Genomic DNA, 23785 nt, shown 5'->3' with positions numbered 1-23785 from the left:
GTGACGTTAAATATTTTCCCACCTGATTTCACAGTGAAACACATTCAAATTTGGCTGGCAAATTGATGTCTGTTGACAGATGTGACAGGTGATGATGGTGTGGCTTGTCCACTTTAACATTCGCTGGCGTATACATCATTCAAATCAAGAGAACTTTCTAAAAAAACACAGCTGGTCATTATACTTATTGAAGTCCTCGAAGTGTGTTCAGTTGCTGGTTTGTGCTTTTATCATCAACATCAATATCACAATTTGAAATGTCTTTGTTTGTTGACCACCCTAATGCAACATATGATGTATGTTGGAAGTGTGAAGAACAAAACGGGGGTATTATCTTCTGGATGAGTTCCATTTTGGTTTCCTGCATTTTTGGATTTCCTGGAGCCGTTGCTGTGCTTTTCAACATGTTTCAGAAAGGAAGAAAAGGAACCCCGTTCACCCCCTATGACGTGTTTGTGTCAAATCTCACTGTCATGGATGTGCTTTTTTTGTTCATCATTCTATCAGAGCTATATTTCCAGCCACATTGGAATTTCTCTGTATATAAAAGATTTCTGTCCTTCTCATTTTCATTGAATTTTTGCGGGAGGCCTCTCTTTTTAACCTGCATCTGTCTGGACTGTTACCTGGCTGTGGTTCATCCTGTCACATATCGAGCAAGAAAGAGTTTGACTCCTAGGGTCCTGTTGGCTGTTGGTGTTTGGACTGTGACGGCTTTATTTGGAACATATTCTGCCATTATAGAGGATGGGGTTTGGAGTGACGTCAGACCAATCGTGCTTTTTGTTGTGGCTCTCTCTGTTATTGGATTTTGTGACTTCTCCATCCTCCGGACCCTGAAGAGGTCTAAACCTGGAGGAAAAGATGTCCACCCACAGAAGAAGAAGGCTCTGCAGATCATCACCCTCAACCTTGTTCTTACATTTATTTCCTACTTTCCTCCAATAATAACTTTGTTGCTGTCCCGTCTGCTGGTCATGGATCAGACAGCCATTTGTTGTCTTGTGTTGGTTCCAGTGACGGGCATCACTTTGTTAGGAAATACAGTTTCACTCCTCCTGCATTTGTACAATCTGGGAAAACTGGACATGGACTGGCTAAAATGTTGGAAGCATAAATAAAGCTTAAACAGCCTTCGTTTTGGCTTTTTAGTTTTTTAGATCGTTCCCCAGCTGAATATGTCACCATGTTTATTGTAGCTGCATACAATATATCAATCTAGTGCCATAGAGATAGACCACAGTTAACAGTTTGATATCTCAGTTGAGATATAAGTAAGTAAAAAAAAAAAAACTATTGCAAGGGAAAACCTTTCAAATGTTATGCTGTAATGTATTTGAGTCAGAATAACCTTAGTTTGATTTATTAATGGGACTTCTTTATGGTATGATTTGTATGGACAAGATCTAATTATATCAATATTTTCATATCATTGTCATGGTTATTTTCTTCGTGGGTGTGGGTCATTTCACCAGTTGAGGTGTAATGAAAATGTGTCTGCATTTTAATCTGAATACATATTTTTGACATACATATTTTTCAAAGAGTGCTGTGTGAATATTTATTTCTGTTAAGAATAAGTTTGTTGTAACATTTTTCTTTGTGTTGCAAGAAATGGGTTAAAATAAACTGAGTAAATGTTGTGATGTAGAGATCTCTTCTTTGAACCACTTGATTTACATAAAAGGCTATTTCATTAACCATTTTCAAATGCTGTGGGAAGGGACAGGTGATGAATGACACTGAGGAAAATACTTATTCAAAGCGAGAGTCATTTTCCACAATAGGGAGGACACCTGTTAATGTTACGCTGTGTTGAGTCCATGAACAGTGTGGGGGGCATTTAAAAAAAAAACAGTTCCTTTTGCTTGACTGACAAAGTATACACATTTAATGTAGCATCATAAAGTATATCGATGTTTATATATCAGTGTTTTATTGTTACTATCTCGTTACTTGAGAGTAAAATACAGCTGTAAATAATAATAATAATAATAATAATAATAATAATTATTATTATTATTATTATTATTATTATTATTATTATTATTATAAGTGTATATATAAAAGACATGTAGATATATAGATGTATTGATACAGATATATTATATTATATCGCGCTGCCATGAATCAGTTTATTTAAACGCATGCAAAGCTCAAGAGATCAATGAATCACGTGACCCAGTGACGTTGCCATTAAAACAGGAAGTAAAAACAACAACCAAAACGTTCTGCCTTCAAAATAAGTACACAACTATGTCGCTTACAAATATCGGCACCGGAACTAGCAAATAAGGAAGCTTATCAAACCGAGATAGTTTATTCAATCTGAGTGGAAAGATCAAACAACACATAGCTGATATTGTACAGGTCGATGATTTATAACTCCAAAATAAAAGCGTCAACAAACGATCATCAGTGACTGTTTTATTTTGGAAAAGGCGCCCGGAAACAATACGTGAGTGTGGAACTTGACTCTGTTCAGCGGACGGGGGAGCAGTGGACACCCCGCACTGTAAGTGTACAGCATCTCAGGCCCGGTTTGCCAACGCTAACTAAGAATGGCTGTGTGGTAACGTGGACCGTCGGCTGCTGAAGCCGTAGATGCCGCCGTCGTCCCGCCGTGCCTTCGTGAGCTCCGCCGGGTCGAGACTCACCACCATGGCCTCAGCGTTACACCGCTGCACATCTGTCAGGCTCCCCGCCGTGGCCACTGTCGTCATGCTCCTGATGTCGGTGCCCACGGTACACGCATCTCAAGGCGACAAGGAGCCCGTTTATCGGGACTGTGTGAAGCAGTGTGTCCGGACCAACTGCACCGGAGCTCGGCTACGGGGCTTCCAGTCTGCCCAGCCGCAGTACATGGCGCTGACAGGTGAGTTGCTGTTGTTGGTAGGTCATTTAGCCTGCTAGCAGTCTGCATAGGTCTAAACGGTGTACTTGGCGATAATCTTGTTTTTGTTAGAATAACCACCCATGCGTTAACTCACCAACGTTAGCTGTGCTCTTCTGATGCTTCTTTATGACTTTTAACGCGGTGTATTTTGTCCTTTTTGACGTTTCATGAAACGTGATACTATTTGATGAGCCGAAACAGCCTTGAAAGCTGAAACCAGTTTTTCTGGCAGAGCCAGGTGTCACAATAGGCCTATTGTAACTCCACCATTAACGGTTGTATTGTGTTAGATAAAAAGATCAAAACACAACAACATTTTTGAAAAGACCGAGCAATTTATATCCCTTCATCCAACCGGGAAAGAGAATCTGAGAAGCTTCCTTCTGCTCCCAACAGGGAGAGCAAACGTTTAGGGCTGCCACTAACCATTATTTTCTCAATTAATTGAAAACATTTTGGAGGAGCCAACCAGAGAATGTTTGAAACCTAAGCTCAACACATTTTAAAGTTGTTTTCCGTCATCCAACTAATGTTTTAGTTCTACAGACTCAATCAAAACACATTTTTCTGGATGTGTTTTATTGTGGAATTGAACTTGGCCCTTTTGACCCGTGCTTGTCTCTCTTTGTTCCCGCGTTGCAGGTTGGACATGTCGCGATGACTGTCGCTATCAGTGCATGTGGACCACGGTGGGCCTTTACCAGGCCGAGGGGTACAGAATCCCACAGTTCCATGGCAAGGTTGGTGCTTCTCACAGACGGCGTTATGTGGGGTTCATTTCAAAACCGTAACCAAAGTGGACGCATGGGTTCTATCCTCCACAATAGCTTCTTCATCGGTTCACTCAAACCAGTAGATCATATTAGAACAAACCCCTCTTTAGTGCTCCAGTGTTGTTGTTTTTTTGCTTTAACCTGTTTGAGTCAAACGTGAAATCGTGAGTCACATATTTCCTCTCTCTTGTAGTGGCCGTTTGCGCGTTTCCTGTGTTTTGAGGAGCCGGCTTCTGCCCTGGCCTCTCTGCTGAATGGCCTGGCTTGCCTTCTCATGCTGCTGCGCTATCGGAGCACGGTGCCACGCCAGAGTCCCATGTACCACACCATCAACGCCTTCTCTCTGGTGAGACGGAGAAAACTACAGAACCTGGCACAAATAAAAACATAAATACTACAATGTCTTTACACTCATGACAGAATGTACAATGGGTATTTAACAAGAGCCTGTGTGTGTTTCTCTAGGTATCTCTTAACGCCTGGTTCTGGTCCACAGTGTTTCACACCCGGGACACTTATCTCACAGAGGTAATGCTTGCTCACTGCAGATACTTGTAAAAGTGAATGAAAAGAATCATTGCATTGTCAAGTTTTTTTATGGCCTTCCCATTAGCAAGGAGTTTCAAAATTGCACTTTCAGCAGAAACAGTATCACGGGCATCCTTTCAGAGTTCTGTTTCTCTCTACGTGACTGATGCTCTCTCACTGTGCAGATGCATTTTGGGCCACTTACTCTTGAGAAAGATATATGTTCAGTCAGCTCGCGAGCCGGCAGCAGGTGATCACTGTTTTATATGGATGGTTGGTGGGATCCGTTGGGACTCAATCTGCAGCCCAGTGGACCAAAACAATAAGCCGAGCACAGCGCATTGATACAGTATCTAAAGCTGATAAATTATCTTTTGAACTGACAGACCACATACTGAGATTAGTGGGGGGTTTGTTGTGTTTTATTGGCTTATAAACTTAGCTAATCAGTAGCATCCTAATGCCATTACGGGTAAGCCCTCCAGATATTTGCTGTATATTTTCATTAACATATAAGCTTTCTCTCTTGAACTTGATTTCAATGTGTTTTTTTTTTTTAAATATCGTTTTGTTATTCTCTTCCAGAAAATGGACTATTTCTGTGCAACAGCGGTCATTCTTTACTCAATCTACCTGTGCTGTGTCAGGTAAGATCTAAAACAGGTACTCCTATTTGGGATGTATTTGTCCCATGATAAAAATCACCATAAACCCTATAAATCATTGACTCATTGGTTAACATTTCTGTCCTATGTTTTTATATTTATGATAAGAATGAGTTCATGTATACTTCAACTTCTGTCACTGATGATGTCAAGAAGTTAAAGACAACAATATCACCTGGGACTGTTATTTCACGGTAAATGCAAAATGTTCTCCTCTTCACGCTCTCTTCGTCAGAACGTTGGGCCTGAGGCGACCTGGTGTGTCCAGCATGGTGGGAGTCCTGCTCATCTTGGCCTTTACCTCGCATGTGTCCTACTTGACCTTTGTCAGTTTCGACTACGGCTACAACATGGCTGCTAACGCCTCCATCGGTACAGCACATGGCTCAAAAGTTCCATTAAAGCTTGTATTTGGTTGTTGTAGTCACAGCTTGTATCTTATTTTTCTTTTCGCCTTTTTTTTTGTCTTTTAAAGGCATGGTCAACCTCCTGTGGTGGCTGTGTTGGTGCTGGCAGAACCGGCGGACCCTTCCATACTGGTGGAAGTGCGGCCTGGTGGTGGTGCTGCTCCATGGTCTGGCCCTGCTGGAGCTGCTGGACTTCCCCCCGATGCTGTGGGTCTTAGATGCTCATGCTGTGTGGCACCTGAGCACCGTACCCGTGCACTTCATTTTCTACAGGTTTGTCCACTCACCTGCTTTGTGTCATAGCTTTACTGAAGGAGAGCATTTCAGACGGTGTCTGAAAAAGATAGAAAGATTATCTTTTTGCCTTGAAATGAAAACATATTGTTGCTTATATGTGTGAAGGATAAATCCCTGATGAATTGTCCTCACTTCATTCTCCCTCCAGCTTCCTGATAGATGACAGCCTCTACCTACTAAACACAGAGAAGATGGGTGTCAAAGTTGAGTAGGAGGAGCTCATCACCACTTCACCACGCCTACACACTGGCACGTGTCCGATCAGGCCAGCTGGACACCCAAACACGGAAGTAGCCCAGCTCCCCAGATGACATGCATGACATCACTATGACTTCCATCAAAGCAGACTTTGTTTACATGTCTCTTGTTTTTATTAACTTTTTTAATTTATTTGGGGGATACTTTTTTCTGTTCTTAAGTCATGATTGATGCTTGCTCTACTTAACTTTGCCTTGTACAGACATGTGCTCTACAGTTCTTTTTTTTGCCATTTATCATAACTGCAAAACAGGATGAAGGAAAAGGTTTTGTGTTCCAACACAGAAAACTGTGAAGACTGAGATGCATATTGTGTTTTTTATTTTAATACTCTTGGCTGCTTCTGAAATTGATCCCCTGAATCCATGATTTGACTCTCGCCAGCCTCTTGGAAGTCACATTGAGCTCTGCACAAATGGCAGTTTGCTGTTGCCGACAATAGATGGCACCAAACGCCTTGCAAGGCCATCACACCCTCCAGTGTTTGGTACGGCATGTGTCGCGGTCCATCTGTGCCAAAAGTGGACTGGCGGACACAGAGAGTTTCCCCTTGTGAAGTGGGTTAGTAGTGGATTGTTCGAGAGAGGGGGGGGAGGGGGGTCATGTTTGGAGTCCATTCTAGCTGACGCTGATTCCCCCTCCCCCTTTTCTCACCATGACACCTTTTTATTTTTGTGCCTGCATTGTTTCCACTGCTGCTTTTGTTTCTTATTCTCTTCAGTATAATTTTTATTTTCATTTTTGTCAGCTGCCTTGGTTGTTTTAATGTCAGTGACCAGTTTGTATTCTGTTGACTGGTTTACTTTGATTACTTGATTTTGAGTTTTGTTGGGATGCCTGATGATCGGAAAAAATTGAATTATTTTTTTTTCATTCACCTGGATTGCCTTTTAGTGTGAGGAGAAGGAGAAAATGACCGAGGTAAAAGAAATAAGCTGTGATAGGAAGTTTCTAATAAAATCTGGGGTTAGTTGGTGTGTGGGTGAGTGTTTAGGTGTTGGATGCCCATTATTTGGGTTTGGTTGCATTTCTTGCTGTAAAGTTCCCCTGAATGACACACACAAATAGCTGCTGTGCAGATAATTGCCCCATCTTGTAAAAAAAAAAACGCATTTCCCTCCACATTTGCCTTACATACTGTACCAAACCTGTTTGTCAATGAGCATGTTCTGTTTTGTTTGTTTTTTAAAATCAAATTATTCTTTTCCTCAGAGTTTGCACCAAAAGCTCCAGAATTCATTCCATGTATGTCTTCATCCCTCGGTTTCCCTTCCATGTGTGCACTTTACATGTGTGTGTGCGCATGTACATGCATATTTCTGTGTGAGAACAATGACCAGTATGTGTGTACACGTTGCCTTGACTCAACATTGTGTTGTTTTTGCAATTGTAAACTGGATCACTGTGTGTGTGTGTGTGAGTGAGAGAGAGCTAGATTGTGCTGGATCCTCTTGTAAAGATGTGTGAGCCTGTGTGGGTCTATACAGTATATAGATACACACACACACACATTAGAGGTTTGCTGCGTGAATGTGTGTGAGACGACGGGTAAATTTAGCTTTGCTGACAGTCTTTGAAGGGGGTGGGAGACAGAGAGTCATGGAGAGGTTTTCATAGTTTAGATGGCAAAATGATGACTGAAATGGCAGAGATACTGGTGATGTGAGATAAGAAAGATTGTGTAGTTTATATTCTAATTGTTATTAGTCAAAACTGTTTATATTCTCTGATGTCATGTTTTTAGCCACTGAGATTCCTAAACCGGTGTCCACCGGCCCCCTCATAAGCTAAAACAACCAAATCAAATGTCATGTTATCACATATTTAAAACTGAAAGTACTCTAGTGTCTACAGATTAGAAAGTGTCTGAATCTTCTCATTTGTCTCTGTTATAAGTTTCCTGAATCACGATTGTAAATCATGTAATTTCTCTCTCTCTCACTAAAAACTGCATCCCTCCGCTTCCTGCCTGCTGCCCTGTGCACCATCACCCTTCTGAGTGCACGATCTTCCACCTCACATCTAAAGTTTGACCCCACAAAAAAGCTGAAAGAAATGAACAAATAAAAGTGTTCTTTGCTGATAAAAAAATATTTGTTTGTGTCCTTTTTTCCTCCCTTCAAGAGACTTAATTTGTCCTGTAAATTTTGTAATTGAAAACTCAACCTTTTAGACGGTGTAAAGTGAACATCAGGCCTCCAGGACATAAGAAGTGACTCCAACTTTATAGCTAATATAACCACTGGCATGTTTCTACAGAGCCAGAAAACTTTATCCAAGACTTGAGACCTCCTCCTGAAACATGTTTTATTCATCTAGCTGAAGTTTACAGCTGAGAAAACAACCAGAGTGCTAAATTGGCTGTGTCCCTTGTAGGCCTCGGTGACTGCGGGAACCAAACATTTAAGCAGGACCAGCAGCACCGAGTGAAAAGCCCAGGACTTGTGTTCTGCATGGCTCAATGAGTAGCTTTTTTGTTTTTTTCCTGATAGCTCCTTGCAGTAGGTCGGACTCTGACCCTGGCTGGTGTGGGCGGGGAGTGTGGATAGATTGGAGATGAATAGAGTTTATTCTTCCTTCCTCAACTCCTGATTTGTGACCATGAAGTGAAGGGCATGAGAAATATGAAGATGCTCCAATCCAGAGCATCTTCGGATGGTATACAGATGGCTCATGTGAGGGTTTTTTTCTTGTAAAAAAAAAACTGAATACTTTGCATTTTTTTCTCACCCTCAACTTTTATACAGTTATTTGACTACTTAAATAAAGGAGCTGAATACTTTCTCCTCTCCTGCTGTTTGGTACATTATATTTCATTACTTGATCACTTTACTTGTGAAGATAGATAGGATGATTAAATTAACAGTTCTGTGTGCCAAGTTTCTTTTTTAATTTGTTTTGAGACACATGCTTTAAATAAATCATACATTTATATAATATAGTACAAATATTGTTCATTTCAAGTTGTTGAAAGTCCAGCTTCAAGTTTCTAAATCACATTTTTGTTATGTTCAACCATGATTGGCTTTGGCTTCAAAACGAGCTATGATGTCACTTTCTGTCGTCTCATCATTTGCACAGTATGGAAGCCCATTTCTGCCACTGTTAAGAAAAAAAAGAAATTTTATGAAATTAAGAACTCAGTATCTCAAAATATTTCTTAATTATTTCTGAAATAATGACTAGTATATCAGAATTGTTGCACTAGAGCAGCATATATACAGTATGTTGGAGCACAGTTTAAAGTAAAGGCGGGGGAGTGGCGCGCTGTCACGCTTTACTACCAACAGGCACGGAATTCCAGGGAGGAAGTCACTGAGATTGAGAAACGAACAGCTACCAAAGGTGCCAAAAAAAAACTCCACAACTAACCCGGGGCCGTGCTGCTCGTGGTGACGGCCGCGCTGGCCAGAGAAGGTGGGTGACTTTTACAGCTTTTCCTCGCGTTTTCTTTTTCTTTGTTTTGTGCCAAACAGACACTCCGTCTGCGCGGAATACGCAAGTAGAGGATGCGGGGTTTTGTTCGAGCACTTGTCACACTCGGAGCTTGAGTGCATGCCAGTAAAACAAGAGCCAACTGAAAACTGCAAACTACGTTTGCAAGACAGTTCTGCTGGTTTATTTTGCGCCCATAGAAATAGACTTAATACACTTAATAGACTTATACTGTATTTTCATGTGAGATCTCATCTCTCTCTATATATCTAGAATAATGTTGGCCTTTCACCCCCTTTTAAAAAAACAAAAACAAACATCAACTCTTCATCTTCTCATTTAGTAGTTAGTAGAAATTCATTTTCAGGCAAATATGCATTTTATTCCAGCTTCTCCAATGTTAGGATTTGCTGAGCTTCCCTTTCTTGTGTTAAAGCAGAACATTATGTTTTGAGGTATGAACATCAAAAATCAAATTCAAGATGCAACTTTTGGCTGTAGATATCTGCTTCTGAGCCAGATATCACTAAACTGGGTCAAACAATTTTAAAAGCATTTAAAAAACTGATGGTAATAAATATTGACATCAGTAACTGAGAATTCCTAATATGGTCGTTATTGATACGTACTTGACAGCTTTTATCAGCATGCATCTGAGAGGAAATAGGCCAGTGCACGACAACATGACATTTACTCCTATTTTAGTTTTGGATGAAGTCCCCTTTACTTCTAAAATGACTAATATGAGTTTTTTTAAAACGTATTCTCAAGTGTCTTTTATTCGCTGCTACCCATAACAGCACCACGACACAAACAAACAGAGCCAATAGTCACACACTGGAGTTTTTCCTTTATTAGGTTCTTAAATTGGATCATTCAGATGTTTCACAATCCTGCTGATGCACCAGTTAACCACATTTTGTTGTAATAATGCAGAAATTCAATTAAGCAACTATAATTAATGAAGTTGTCAAAGGTAGTTCGTCTAATAAAGTCTGATAAATATTCTCTGTATTAATGAGGTTGATTTTTGTGTCCTTTCATGTGTTTTTTTCTTCTTCTATTTTTAATATATATTGTTATTGTTGTTTGTTCCAAATGCTTGAAATGATTATAAAATACCATTAGCGACTAAACGGCATCACTGATGTTGAGCAATGAATTTGACGTGCAGGATGAAGTTGGGGTCATATGTTATCTGTGTTGCAGTATGCCTTGGGACAGACATGAAGCTGGCCCTGCCCTCCAGCCTGGAAAATCACTACGAGACCCTGAAGCTGCTCTACACTGGCTGCCAAGTCGTCCACGGCAACCTAGAGATCACACACCTTCATGGAACCCCTGACCTCTCCTTCCTACAGGTACATACACTGTTTTTTCTGTAATGATGGCTCCTTAACATACATAAACTCATCCTTTTGTGTTCTCTTCATCCCTCCTTTAGGGGATCGTGGAGGTACAAGGCTATGTCCTTGTAGCTCATGTGTCAGTGAGTCTGTTGCCTTTGGACAACCTTCGTATCATAAGAGGCAGCCAGCTGTACAACTCCAGCTACGCCCTGGCTGTGCTGGATAACACTCTGGGTGGACAGGGGCTCCGGACGCTCCGGCTTCGTAGCCTCACAGGTCAGATAACAGCACAGTAGAGCTCAGTGTTGATGCCCAAACCCAGTATGACCTATCTGGACTGGACAAGAGTTGGGACTGTATGTTTGATTTGTTGTGACTTAATTGTTTTATCAACATCTTCATCTTTAAACCTGTTAAGAGAAGTCAAATATGTTCTTCTGTTTATTGCAATCGTCTAGTGCCCTCCTTATCCAGCGTCTGTAATCTAGTGGAACAGTGAATGTATGAGCTCCTCTTGCACATTGTTTCCCCTGCAGAGATCCAGTTGGGTGTGGTGTATATTTGGGGGAACCCCCAGCTGTGCTTCCCAGACCCCCAGCACGTTGTTTGGAGGGACATTTTGGACGAGTATAAAGGCAACACCATCAAGCACCAACTACAGCCTCGGGCCCCTGATTGTGAGCATCTGATTGACTGATTGAAGTATTGAACTTGTTTCCAGTGTGCCACTGATAACACAAAACAGTAGACGGGATAGTACATTATGTAAAGGTAGGGCTGTCCCGAATGACATTTTCGGGGCCTCGAAAAATGATTGAGGAATAATCAGCAATTGTATCATTCTCCCTCTGACATAATTCACGCATATGCACACGTACACACGAAGAGGGAAAAAGAGAGAGGGGGAAAGAGCATCACGTTGTGGCCATCAGGCCTGAGTGGTGGTGGTGGGAGGGGAGATGATGGCAACACAAACTTATTGTCATGATAGATTAACATTGTACATTTCTATTATTGTCATGATTGTGACATGAATGGCGACGGTGTGATTTGGATGTAGATTACCATGGCGATAGTTTAATGTTTAGTTTAGTGGCAGCACTAACGATGTCGCTCGAGTCGTCGTGGATGCATTCTATTGTCATATTTGACTTTAGGAATCTTCTATGCCCAATACTTTATTATGCCTAAATACTTTCAAAGCTAATGGGTCATTCCGTGTCATTTCATCAAATGCCTCCCACCTGACCATCTCAGAATGTCCTGAAAAAATTCAAGTACAAAGACACACTTGTTAATAGGACAAATCCAAAATATTAGGTCTCTACTATCAACAGTTTTCTCATGAAACATCATTGAATGAAGGGTAGTTTCAAAAAAGTAAGTTTGGACCTGATACTTGTTGTCAGTTTTTTGGAATATGACTATGAAGTTGGGCAAAGATGTGTTTACTTCAATTTTTGAGCCTTAATATCTGTGAAACTAATCATCTGAGAGAAACCATATTTTGTAGAATGTTTAAGCTAACACCAGAGATCAAGGCAGAAGTGATAGAATTCTTTTATCTGCAAAAATCGGGGATCAGCCACTCTTCAAATGTACTACTTTATTTCAACAAGCCACATTTTAAGTACCTACCATACTAGGTTATCATTGAGCTACACCCCTGATATTCCATATCTGGAGGCTATTAGTAACAGATATACACTGTAGAAATTTTAAAGGCCACAGGTGAGATAGTTTTCCAGATATTGCTGTTTAAAAATGGCTTTTCAGAGTATGATGCCAAAAACCGTCTAAACTACCCTTCATTCAATGATGTTTCATGAGAAAACTGTTGACAGTAGAGACCTCATATTTTGGATTTGTCCTATTAACAAGTGTGTCTTTGTACTTGAATTTTTTCAGGACATTCTGAGATGGTCAGGTGGGAAGATTTTCAGAAATTTTATGAAATGACACAGAATGACCGTAATGACAATCCCATCAATGTGTTTTGTGTTTAGGGCTAATTAGCTAAGCTAAACGGCTAAACTAAGACAGGTTAATTTGAACTGCTCAACATCGATGTGTTAGCATTGTAACTGCGAGCACGTGTGCAATTCTATTCTATTCAATATGACCCTCTGACTCGCAGTTCTGAAGAAGATTATTAGTGTCTTAAGTTCGGCCGCACAGGTTGTGTAGCAGTAAACTCTCATTAAACTGTGGGATGATTGCTCAGCCCTGCTTGTTTGTTGTCATCGTTTGGCCCAGGTCCAAATTGTTCATCAGTATGTGCGGGAGGCTGCTGGGGAGAAACGGCGCAGGACTGCCAGACCTGTGAGTTAACATCATGAGCAGAGTATGAAAGTGACACTATTTGGGTGAAATGCAGCTGAAAATGTTCCCCTTTCATCCTTGTTCAAAGTGACTCGCATTAAATGTGCATCTGGCTGTAAGCGGTGTAAAGGTCCCCTTCCCCACGACTGCTGTCACATACAGTGTGCTGCTGGATGCACAGGACCCAAAGACTCAGACTGTCTGGTAAAACACACACACACACACACACACACACACACAAAGATATGTGTTGTGTTCACTGTAATCTCATTATGTTGCAGTCTTTCCTGAGTAACGTGTTTCCTCGCTCCCCTTCTCTGCAGGCTTGCCGTCACTTCAACGACAACGTTGTGTGTAAGGAGAACTGTCCTCCACCTACTATCTACGACCCCGTCACCTTTCAGACCAAAGCCAACCCAGAGAAGAAGTTATACTTTGGAGCCACCTGCGTCAAGACGTGTCCTTGTGAGAACTCATTTTAAACAACACTTGTTTTTCCATGAAATCCAGGGAACGCAGCCACTGTGCAGCTCTACTGGTGCACCTGCTGATTAAGCACCTTGCTGTAGGGCATCTTGGTCATAGCAGATGTTGAGAGGAGAAGGAGGAATAATGCTTATTTATTTGATTTCTTTGCCAAGATTTCCATGCATACACAGGGTTACACGCTTCACGCTATCATCTTCCCATTTCATCATACCTTATTACTTTTCTTTTTGCTGCAAAGACACCCTTTGAACACTTTGTCTCCATGTCTGTAGATAACTATCTGGCTATGGAAGTGGCTTGTACTTTGGTTTGTCCCAAAGCCAATCAGGAAGTTGTCACCACCGACTCTGAAGGAAACGAGATGCAAAAGTGTGAAAAGTGTGAAGGAGACTGTCCCAAAGGTGAGAGTCACTGTGTCTTTGTGGGAACATTTGCGTTGTTCCTACACTCATGCCTGTGTTGGGGTTGTAGCAGGAGCAGATTTGGTTATCAACAGCTAATTATTAATGTCAATATGATTATCGATATTAATAATTATATTTAATATAATATCATGATATAATCATGAATAAACGGGGCACCACCCTGGGATCAGGGAAAAGATAACCTAAAACTGTATTCAGTCTCAATATAAAGGTTTTATACTCACAGGCCAATCATCGTGATCATTGGCATAGAAGCAGAAAAACAATCTAACTAATTAAAAAGGTGTGAAATTCAAGCACTAGCCTTCACAACCCGCTGTTATCCAGTGACATATACACAACAAGCACAAGAGACCGCTAGTTATAATATAATAAGATTTATTAAAATCAGTTATAATGATCACAATCAATAACACTGCTATTAACAAAGCCTTATTACCTAACTACCTAACACACAAAGCTAAGCTTAACAAAGGAAGAGACGTGGGGGGTGTGTGTGTGCGTGTGTGTGTGTGTGCGTGTGCATGTGTGCGTGTGTGTAGAGAGAGAGAGCGAGAGAATGAGAGATATGGCCGGGCGCGGCCACCAGATGGAGCTATTCCTCACAGCGTTCAGGGGCGGAGCCACTGACGTCAGATGGAGTAGCGAGAGAGAGAGGGAGAGATGGCCGGGTGCAGCCACCAGATGAAGCTATTCCTCACAGCGTTCAGGGGCGGAGCCACTGACGTCTGATAGAATTGCGAGAGAGCGAGCGAGAGATGGCCGGTGGTGTATGTGTGTGCACATGTGTGTTAGCCAGAACAAAGCGAGAGAGAGTGCGCGCGTAATACACAAAGGATCAGTAAGCTATTACCATCACACGGGAGCCCGTGAATGAACTGGCGTCCGTGCGGCGGGACCCTGGTCTTTTAACTGATGGTAGATCACTTACTGAGCTCGTGAAGCCGCTGTTCTTAAGATGGCGCTGGTTTATATAGCTCACGGCTGCTCCCGGGGACCCCCTGGGGTACCTGTGGTTGTCAGCCAATAGGGCACCAGTTGTGTGACGTTGCACTTCGCGCCCAGGTGAGAAGTGAAACTGAAATGGCGGTTGTAGTTTTTTATCTCCTTTGTTCCTTTGTCCTGACCGCATGTGAAGGCTTTTGTAGGCCGCATTGTGTAGTCCTAATGGCGAGGTCCCAACACCTGATATTAGAAAGGTGTACCGAATAAAGTGGCCACTCGCTGTAAACACCAGCTATCTATAAGTCCAACTGGGGAAAAACAGTTTGTTGTGGTTCAATTATTACATAACGTTCATACATAATGTTGTGGAGTAATTTCAGTGATGTACTCTCTTTGTGCGTGATATGATGCTTCAGTACAAGTGATTATGATTCGTGTTGCACTGATGTTCTGATGCATCACATGCTGACTGTGGTGAAAAGTGAACCAACCTGTTTCTGCAGCACCTTGTTGTTGTTGTGACACCGGGGCATGTCTCATGAATCAGGACATTTAGATAATTATGATAATTTATACTCAGTAAAACATTCATTCAGCGTTTCATTTTATTTCACTTCAAGATTGTATTTAGTGGAGTTAACTGGATAGGTCAGTAATCCTGCTTTGTGAGACAGACAGCAGCTTTCACATAGTCTCATGTTATGTTGCTTTAGTTGAGTTGAACATTTTGGCCTCAATTGCTAGACATGTTAAACGTTGACACTTTTTAAAGTTGGTTTTACGTGTTTTCACGATACTCGAGTCACTAACTTCGATGTACTTGACCACCTTCCATAGCAGGCTCTTCATAAATTTGAACTATTTGTTAATAAGATTGAAATATTACACACTTACAGTTGTTTATACAAGTAAGACATACATATTGATCAACATTGCTCAAGGCACCAGGAAGTGTTGCCCGATATGCCACACTGTATTTTATCCTACGCTGATGACATCCTGGTTTATATGGAGGGTTGTTAATCATTATGATATCTTGGAAAATCTTGAATTAATTCAGTTTCTGGATTATTTTTAAATCTGATATAATCCGGTGTCAGGATTTGTATTGCAGTGTGTTATGGTCTGGGTATGGACTACCATGGCGTCACCATGGTAACCTCCACTAATGTGGAGCAGTTCAACAAGTGTAAGAAGATTGTTGGTAGTCTGGCCTTCCTCCCTCAGAGCTTTGAAAGGTAAGAGACACACCAGTTAAACAGAGAACAAACTTACTGTTTTAGACAACAGTTACTTTAGCAATGACAAAATAAAGTAATGAACTCAGTTTAATGGGAATAATAATGTGTGCTTCAGTAACCATAAATAGCAGCTTGATGCCCAAGACTTCATACTGCCACAGAGCCACATCCCTCCTGTTCAACCCTTCAAATATTTGCGTCAAAGGGAAGTTGCCACCCAGGCCAAACCCTTTAGATTACTGTACTCGAATGTACTGCAAACACAGACATGATTGCTTTTTCACTTTTACACTAACTTTGTGTCAACAAGAGAAAAGTAACCGCTTTTGTCTCTTTTCTCTTCATTTTGATTATTTGAATTTGTCTTGTGGAAATGCAGTAGACATATATACACTCAGAGTAAAGAGTGACATTTATATACATTAATAATATGTAGTGTTCATTTCAGTTCACCAGTTGCTCTGTAGACTTTAAATAAAAGATTCCTGGATCGTGACACCAACTGAAGCTGAGATAATTTGACATTGAAAAGTGTGAAATGTAAACACAAACCTGAGCTAACCGGCACTACTGGATATTTCATCAGCGAGATTTTACAAGATGATTTAGAAACAAATTCGTGATAAAGTGCCTCATGTTGTGTGTTTAATTGTTGTTTAAACATGCTGTCATTTTCCAGGGACCCCGCAAGCAACACATCAGGTCTGACCCTCGAGCAGCTGGGCAACTTTGAGAAACTAGAGGAGATTACAGGTACTGATACTGCTTTTTTGAAGTTTTACCCAGAAAGGAGAATCGGGTTATTTGTTTTTTAAATTGTATGTTATTCACAAGTAATGTCAAATCATGTAGAACCACAGGACTCACTATGTCTCCTATATCAGAGTGTTTTCAGTATATATTGTCTGATTTTGCTTTGGAGGTTATTTGTATATCGATGCATGGCCAGAAGAGTGGACCAACCTGAGTGTGTTTGAGAACCTGAAGGTGATCAGAGGCCGGATGCTCTACAAGTAAGACTTAACTGTCTGTCTGACTTGCATGTCTTTCTTTTCTCTTAATTATTTTTTAATGCAAGTCAATGTCTTGATCCATGTCCCTCATTGTTTGTGCTTTGTTGATGTGTTATTTGACTTTGTGTCTCTGGTTTGGTTGAGTCTCTTTCAGGGCTATAAAGGCTAATAATTAGCCAGCACAGCTGCTTTAACTTGCATCACACGCAGGCAGGGTCACAGTGAAAGTCTATGTGAGGCTTTCTAGTGTTGGATACTCAAACCAGGTCAAAGTGACAAATTTGAGATCTGCCTGGAAAACTTTTCATTGCATCTCAAACTTAAGTTGAAAACAAAAGAGAATCATTCTTTGACCTGTCAAGGCAAGGTTCAAGTCATGTTTGGCTGATCTCTTCACAATATGAAGATGTTTCAAATATTATTGTAATACAGAATTCTTTGTGAGTTTTTTTTAAAGGTGAAAGAAAAATAACTATAACTGGACAGACTGTAGAAAATTGACCCCACAGTTTATTTCTGGTCACTCACAAGGTCTCTCTCTGTTCAGGGGTGTGTTTTCACTGGCCCTCCAGAACCTACACATCCGGTCTCTTGGGTTGAGATCACTACGCAGCGTCAGCGGAGGTTTGATCCTGTTGCACAACAATTCCCAGCTGTGCTACACCAGTTCACTGCCCTGGGACAGTATCCTCCATCCCATCCAAGGACCCAACCGCATCGTCAACCAGAACCAGGACGCCCAACTCTGTGGTGGGTGAACACAATGATGCAACACCAAGGTCCATTGTGGATACTATGGGTTGCACTTTGAGCAGGCACTGAAAACAATCACATTAAAACAGATTTAAACATCTGCGGTGATGGCGAGGAAGAGAGGCCACCAGAAAGTAGATTGGGCATCATACTGTTTTCCCTGCATGTGTTTTCAGAGGAAGAGGGGCGTGTTTGCCATCCGCTGTGTGAGGGCGGCTGCTGGGGCCCGGGGCCCGGCCAATGTGCGTCCTGCAAAGCTTTCCAACGGGGCACTGAGTGCGTGGAGCAGTGTGACGTCTATCAAGGGTAAGAAGGTTTGTGTGCATGTGGCTGCTTAAATCAATAAAAAACCCAAGGGATAATGTTCCAAATAAAACAGTGTGTCATAATCCCCAAACAGGTTGTACAGTACAACAAACAAAACATGGGGTTGACTGTATTGACAGTCAGTGGCTAATGGCAAAGTAGTAGAATTCATTGACTTCTTCTCCGCATTTGACCTTACACTCTCCCCCTCTCCACCAACTCACCGGGCTGGGAACCAACTTGACCTTGTCTTCACAAGATCCTGTGGCATCTCGGCAGTCTCTGTTACCCCGCTCACCGTGTCTGACCACCACTTAGTGACTTTCTCCCTCCCCATGAAGCCCACCACACCCCTTCCCTCTACGCCTCGAACGGTCACCAGCTGCCGCAACCTGAAATCCCTCACTCCCTCCGCTCTCTCCTCAACTGTTATTTCCTCACTACCATCCTCAGAACAGTTCTCCTTAATGCCTACTGAGGAAGCCTCCTCCATCCTGATGTCCTCACGCTCCTCTTCTTTGGACACTCTCTGTCCCCCAATCTCACGACCTGCGCGATCATCTCTCTCCCCTCCCTGGCTGTCCGAACCTCTGCGAACCAACAGATCATTGTTGCGAGCGTCAGAGAGAAAATGGAAGAAATTGGGCCAGCATGAGGACCTTGCTCAGCTAAATCTGCCTTCTACCTGGCAAAGATCAACTCTTCTGCCTCCAACCCCAGGAAAATCTTCTCCATGTTCTCCTCCCTCCTCACCCCTCCTACACGTTCACGCACTTGTTACATCTAACTGTGCCACCACCTGCTCCCTTGACCCGATTCCCTCCTCTCTTCTCCAGGACATCTCACACGACATCTTGCCATTCCTCACCACCCTGATCAACTCCTCCCTCACCTCAGGTGTCATTCCAGCGGCTTTTAAGACAGCTACCGTGAAGCCTCTCCTTAAAAAACCCACCCTAGACGTTACTGACATCCAAAGCTACAGACCTGTATCTCTTCTTTCATTCCTCTCTAAAACCATGGAATGTGCCGCCTACAACCAACTGTCATCCTATCTCTCGCAGAACAACCTCCTTGACCCTAATCAATCAGGATTCAGGACTGCTCACTCCACTGAGACGGCCCTCCTCACAGTGACCGAGTCCCTGCGAGACGCCAGAGCCTCATCCCACTCCTCCGTTCTCATTCTCCTCGACCTATCTGCTGCATTCGACACAGTCAACCACCAAATCTACTCTGGCTGAACTTGGCATAACTGACTCTGCTCTCACCTGGTTTACATTGTAGAAGAAATTGTGTTACCTTACAATTCTTATTTGGTTTTGGTATAATGTTCCTTTCTCTCTAAACATCAAATGTCCTGCTGAGCTGTTTTCCATTGTGTTAACCCTTGCCGTCTTGATGAAAAGACCCTTTGATCTGTCCCCCTTCCTGGACTGTCTCCGAAACACCTTCATCTCACATACTTGATCAAGGCCTTCATGAATGTCCCCTGTTGTGACACTATGTAGAAAGAACCCAGCTGTTCCGAGGGAAGTCACACCTTTATGTTGTCTCAGGACGTCTCTTCCTCTTGGGAGAGACGCGTATTGAATCTATGTAAATCCACTGTTTAGACCTGCCCCTTTGGTTCTGTCTATAAAGTTGTCCCTCACCTCACAGAATGTAGAATGGACTGTGTGGCAACTGCGACATTGCTCTTTCTCCACTGTCAGTGATTAAACCTCATTTGAACCAGCCACAGAATTGGACCTGAAGAGTTTCTTCCACAACATCATACCTGACAAATCGCACCTTTCAGGTCACATGGAATCGCTCTATGTCCAAACCCTGCTCTCTGGACACGGGTGTCCCTCAAGGCTCAGTATTAGGACCGCTTCTGTTCTCACTATACACCAGATCACTAGGTTCTGTTATCACATTGCATGGATTCTCCTACCATTGCTACGCAGATGACACCCAGCTGTTCCTCTCTTTTCCCCCAACCTCCGACACTCACATTGCAACTCGCATCTCGGACTGTCTGGCTGACATCTCTGTCTGGACAACTGCACATCACCTCAAGCTTAACCTGAATAAAACCGAACTCCTCTTCATCCCAGGGAAAGACTGCCCTCGCATGGATCTGTCGGTCACTGTCGAGGGCATCACAGTATTGCCGTCGTCAACTGCGAGGAACCTGGGTGTAATCCTCGATGACCAACTATCCTGCACCCCCAACATCACTGCTGTGGCCCGATCCTGCAGATTTGCCCTCTACAATATCCACAGGATTTTGACCTTCCTCACAAAGGATGCAACGCAACTCCTTGTCCAAGCACTGGTCATCTCCCGCCTTGACTACTGCAACTCTCTCCTGGCCGGACTCCCGGCCTCTGCGATTAAACCATTTCAGCGTATCCAGAACGCTGCAGCATGCCTTATCTTCAATCTACCCAAATTCTCCCATGTGACCCCCCTCCTCCGTGACCTCCACTGGCTCCCTGTTGCAGCACGCATCCAATTCAAGACGATGGCACTGGCCTTCAGGGCCATCAATGGAACGGCACCCATCTACCTTCAAACACTGGTCAAACCTCATGCCCCGAAGCGAGCACTTCGCTCCTCTACTTTAGCTGGCGGGCTGGTACCACCATCGCTGAAATCAAACAAATTTGAAAACAGACTCTTCTCTGTTCTGGCGCCTCAGTGGTGGAACGAACTCCCGACTAATGTCAGGACAGCAGAGTCACTTGCCATCTTCCGAAAAAGGCTCAAGACTCACCTGTTCAGACTTCACCTCGACTCTACATAGCATGACCCACTAAACCCCCCCACCCCCCTATGCTATAGGTAAAAAAAACCTTACCTATAGCACTCTGTTCATAGCACTGTCGCTCTTGTTCTATTTTTAGCTCTTACTTTATCGGCAATGATACGTTGTGGTTTCTTTGTTTCCTTCTTTTGACAAATGTACTTATTGTAAGTCGCTTTGGACAAAAGCGTCTGCTAAATGACCTAAATTTAAATGTAGTCACAATAAATCAATCAGAAAGCTTTTAACTTAAATTGTGCCCTTAAGTAACTATAGATCAATGGCAAATGCATGTGATAACACTGGGCAGCCAGTTTCAACTTCCAAACAGCAATTGAACTGATTTTCTGTGTAATGTACATGTATGTAAGTCAAATATTTACAAGACAACATTAAAATAAATCAGTTGTTTGTTAGTATTGGTTGTCTAGCAGTTTGATGATGTTGCTAAAATATTCATGCAACATAAAACATGACTTAACATTTCACGTGTGTTTTGACTTAAATTAGTAGTAGGAGTAATTGAAATTGTACGATGGAACAGGAACCCTGTATTCTTTGTTGCCCATGTTATTTGGGTCTCAGGGCTGAGTGATATAGTTATTTATCTAATCACTTTCTTGCTGGTGGCTGGTTGAGAAGATCAACACGTCTCTTATATCTGTATCTTAAATAGGAAGCTATAACCAGCAGCCAGTAGGACTATTTCTGTAATGCTGGCTGTAGCTTCACTACTGCGCTGATGTGAGAGTGGTATCGATCTAAATTTTAGCAATTAAGCGAATAAAAGAGTATTTTCCAAAATGTCAAACGATTTCTTTGACGAAAGAACATTATTATATGGTCATAATACTATTTCTCGTTGTTGTTTAAAATAATCGAAATCATTGTTCAGCCCTTCGTGGTTCAGAGAAGAAGAACCTCATCCGGTGAGGTTATTTGCAGCTGGGGCCCCCTTTTCTAAAAATGGATGTCCTTATGACAGTGTCAGGTGCCTCAGATTAATGCATCCATCGAATGCCAGACTGCGTTATTGGACGTTATGTTAAACCCCAGCTGTGCTTGTGTTGCAGGTCTATCCGTGAATACACAGAGGGATCTTTGTGTGTTGCCTGTCATGCCGAGTGTCGACCTCTCAATGGCTCTGCCTCCTGTCATGGCCCGGTAAGATGTTCATGCAGCCTGCTTATATAGCCAAATAAAGGTGAAAATTCTTCATCTACTCAACCGTAATGTTGTGTTTATCTGTCTGTGTATATATTTAGGGTGCAGATCATTGTTCAGAGTGTCGAAACTTCCAGGACGGTGCACGCTGTCGTGAGTGAACGTGCATCACAAACACAAGCACATCTACATGCATATTTCTGTGTGAGAACAATGACCAGTACAGTATGTGTGTACACGTTGCCTTGACTCAACATTGTGTTGTTTTTGCAATCGTAAACTGGATCACTGTGTGTGTGTGTGTGTGTGTGTGTGTGTGTGTGTGTGTGTGTGTGTGTGTGTGTGTGTGTGTGTGTGTGTGTGTGTGTGTGTGTGTGTGTGTGTGTGAGAGATTGTGCTGGATCCTCTTGTAAAGATGTGTGAGCCTGTGTGGGTCTATACAGTATATAGATATACACACACACACATTAGAGGTTTGCTGCGTGAATGTGTGTGAGACGACGGGTAAATTTAGCTTTGCTGACAGTCTTTGATGGGGGTGGGAGACAGAGAGTCATGGAGAGGTTTTCATAGTTTAGATGGCAAAATGATGACTGAAATGGCAGAGATACTGGCCATGTGAGATAAGAAAGATTGTGTAGTTTATATTCTATTTTTTATTAGTCAAAACTGTTTATATTCTCTGATGTCATGTCTTTTAGCCACTGAGATTCCTAAACCGGTGTCCACCGGCCCCCTCATAAGCTAAAACAACCAAATCAAATGTCATTTTATCACATATTTAAAACTGAAAGTACTCTAGTGTCTACAGATTAGAAAGTGGCTGAATCTTCTCATTTGTCTCTGTTATAAGTTTCCTGAATCACGATTGCAAATCATGTAATTTCTCTCTCTCTCACTAATAACTGCATCCCTCCGCTTCCTGCCTGCTGCCCTGTGCACCATCACCCTTCTGAGTGCACGATCCTCCACCTCACATCTAAAGTTTGACCCCACAAAAAAACTGAAAGAAATGAACAAATAAAAGTGTTCTTTGCTGATAAGAAATGATTTGTTTGTGTCCTTTTTTCCTCCCTTCAAGAGACTCCATTTGTCCTGTAAACTCGATTGTCTTCTTCCATTATCTTGTTTTACGGGTTCTCCAAATATGCATAAATACTGATAGACAAGCGGGATAATATCTGCAGTGAGGTATTTCTATAATAACGTATTGTGTTTTATAAGTTCATCACAGTTGATTTAAAAAAATCTTAATTTGTCAAGTAACTAAAAATGTAGTGGTGTAAACATTGTTTGAAGTACGGTATAAGTGTAAAATACACCATCAAATGTAAATACTTAAGTACAGGTAGCAGAGATGTGCACAGAAGTACATTGTGTAACAGTGTATTGCCATTTTCAGCCCTGATATTGTATATTATTCCATATGTAGCCGCCGGTCCGACAGGTGATTTTTCCTCATGTTCTGACATTTTACAGGTTTTTAGAAAGGGCACTGTATTTCAACAAAATTATTGCTTATTGTGAAAATAGAGCTTTTGCCTCTATGCAGTAATCAGTGCATTCCGAGTACAATTTCTCTTTACCCAAATAAACTCCTCTGAGCATGCATTTAAACTCAATCAAAAAAACAGTTAAAACATTCAGAACAATTACACTGGTAAGTCAAGAACAACAAAAATGGCTTTAAAGATAAATCAATTACTCTCCCATTGATAAACCAGT

The 23785-nt window shown here is 42.0% G+C and overlaps 2 protein-coding genes across 2 annotated transcripts; both read left to right on the top strand.

Annotated features, from left to right (window-relative positions):
* The first annotated feature begins 2474 nt into the window (after window positions 1–2474).
* On the top strand, window positions 2475–7181 carry pgap3 (post-GPI attachment to proteins phospholipase 3). The gene is made up of 8 exons (XM_084001878.1): window positions 2475–2875; window positions 3539–3636; window positions 3863–4015; window positions 4135–4197; window positions 4783–4844; window positions 5098–5234; window positions 5338–5542; window positions 5715–7181. Exons 1-8 carry the CDS (start codon window positions 2605–2607, stop codon window positions 5776–5778), a joined length of 1053 nt encoding a protein of 350 aa, XP_083858004.1. The 5' UTR covers window positions 2475–2604; the 3' UTR covers window positions 5779–7181.
* Window positions 7182–9150: 1969 nt separating this feature from the next.
* On the top strand, window positions 9151–22453 carry LOC311033373 (receptor tyrosine-protein kinase erbB-2-like). Its single transcript, XM_084040729.1, has 15 exons — window positions 9151–9241; window positions 10469–10620; window positions 10704–10884; window positions 11145–11285; window positions 12865–12930; window positions 13019–13134; window positions 13254–13395; window positions 13692–13820; window positions 15904–16027; window positions 16710–16783; window positions 16953–17043; window positions 17591–17793; window positions 17973–18102; window positions 21970–22060; window positions 22162–22453. The coding sequence occupies exons 2-15, from the start codon at window positions 10486–10488 to the stop codon at window positions 22219–22221; spliced, it is 1683 nt and encodes a 560-aa protein (XP_083896855.1). The 5' UTR covers window positions 9151–9241; window positions 10469–10485; the 3' UTR covers window positions 22222–22453.
* Window positions 22454–23785: the final 1332 nt, after the last annotated feature.

This window comes from Eutrigla gurnardus, assembly GCF_963514095.1.
Source record: "Eutrigla gurnardus genome assembly, chromosome: 22".
Classification (NCBI taxonomy): Eukaryota; Metazoa; Chordata; class Actinopteri; order Perciformes; family Triglidae; genus Eutrigla; species Eutrigla gurnardus.
This window is presented reverse-complemented; position numbering and strand designations above follow the sequence as displayed.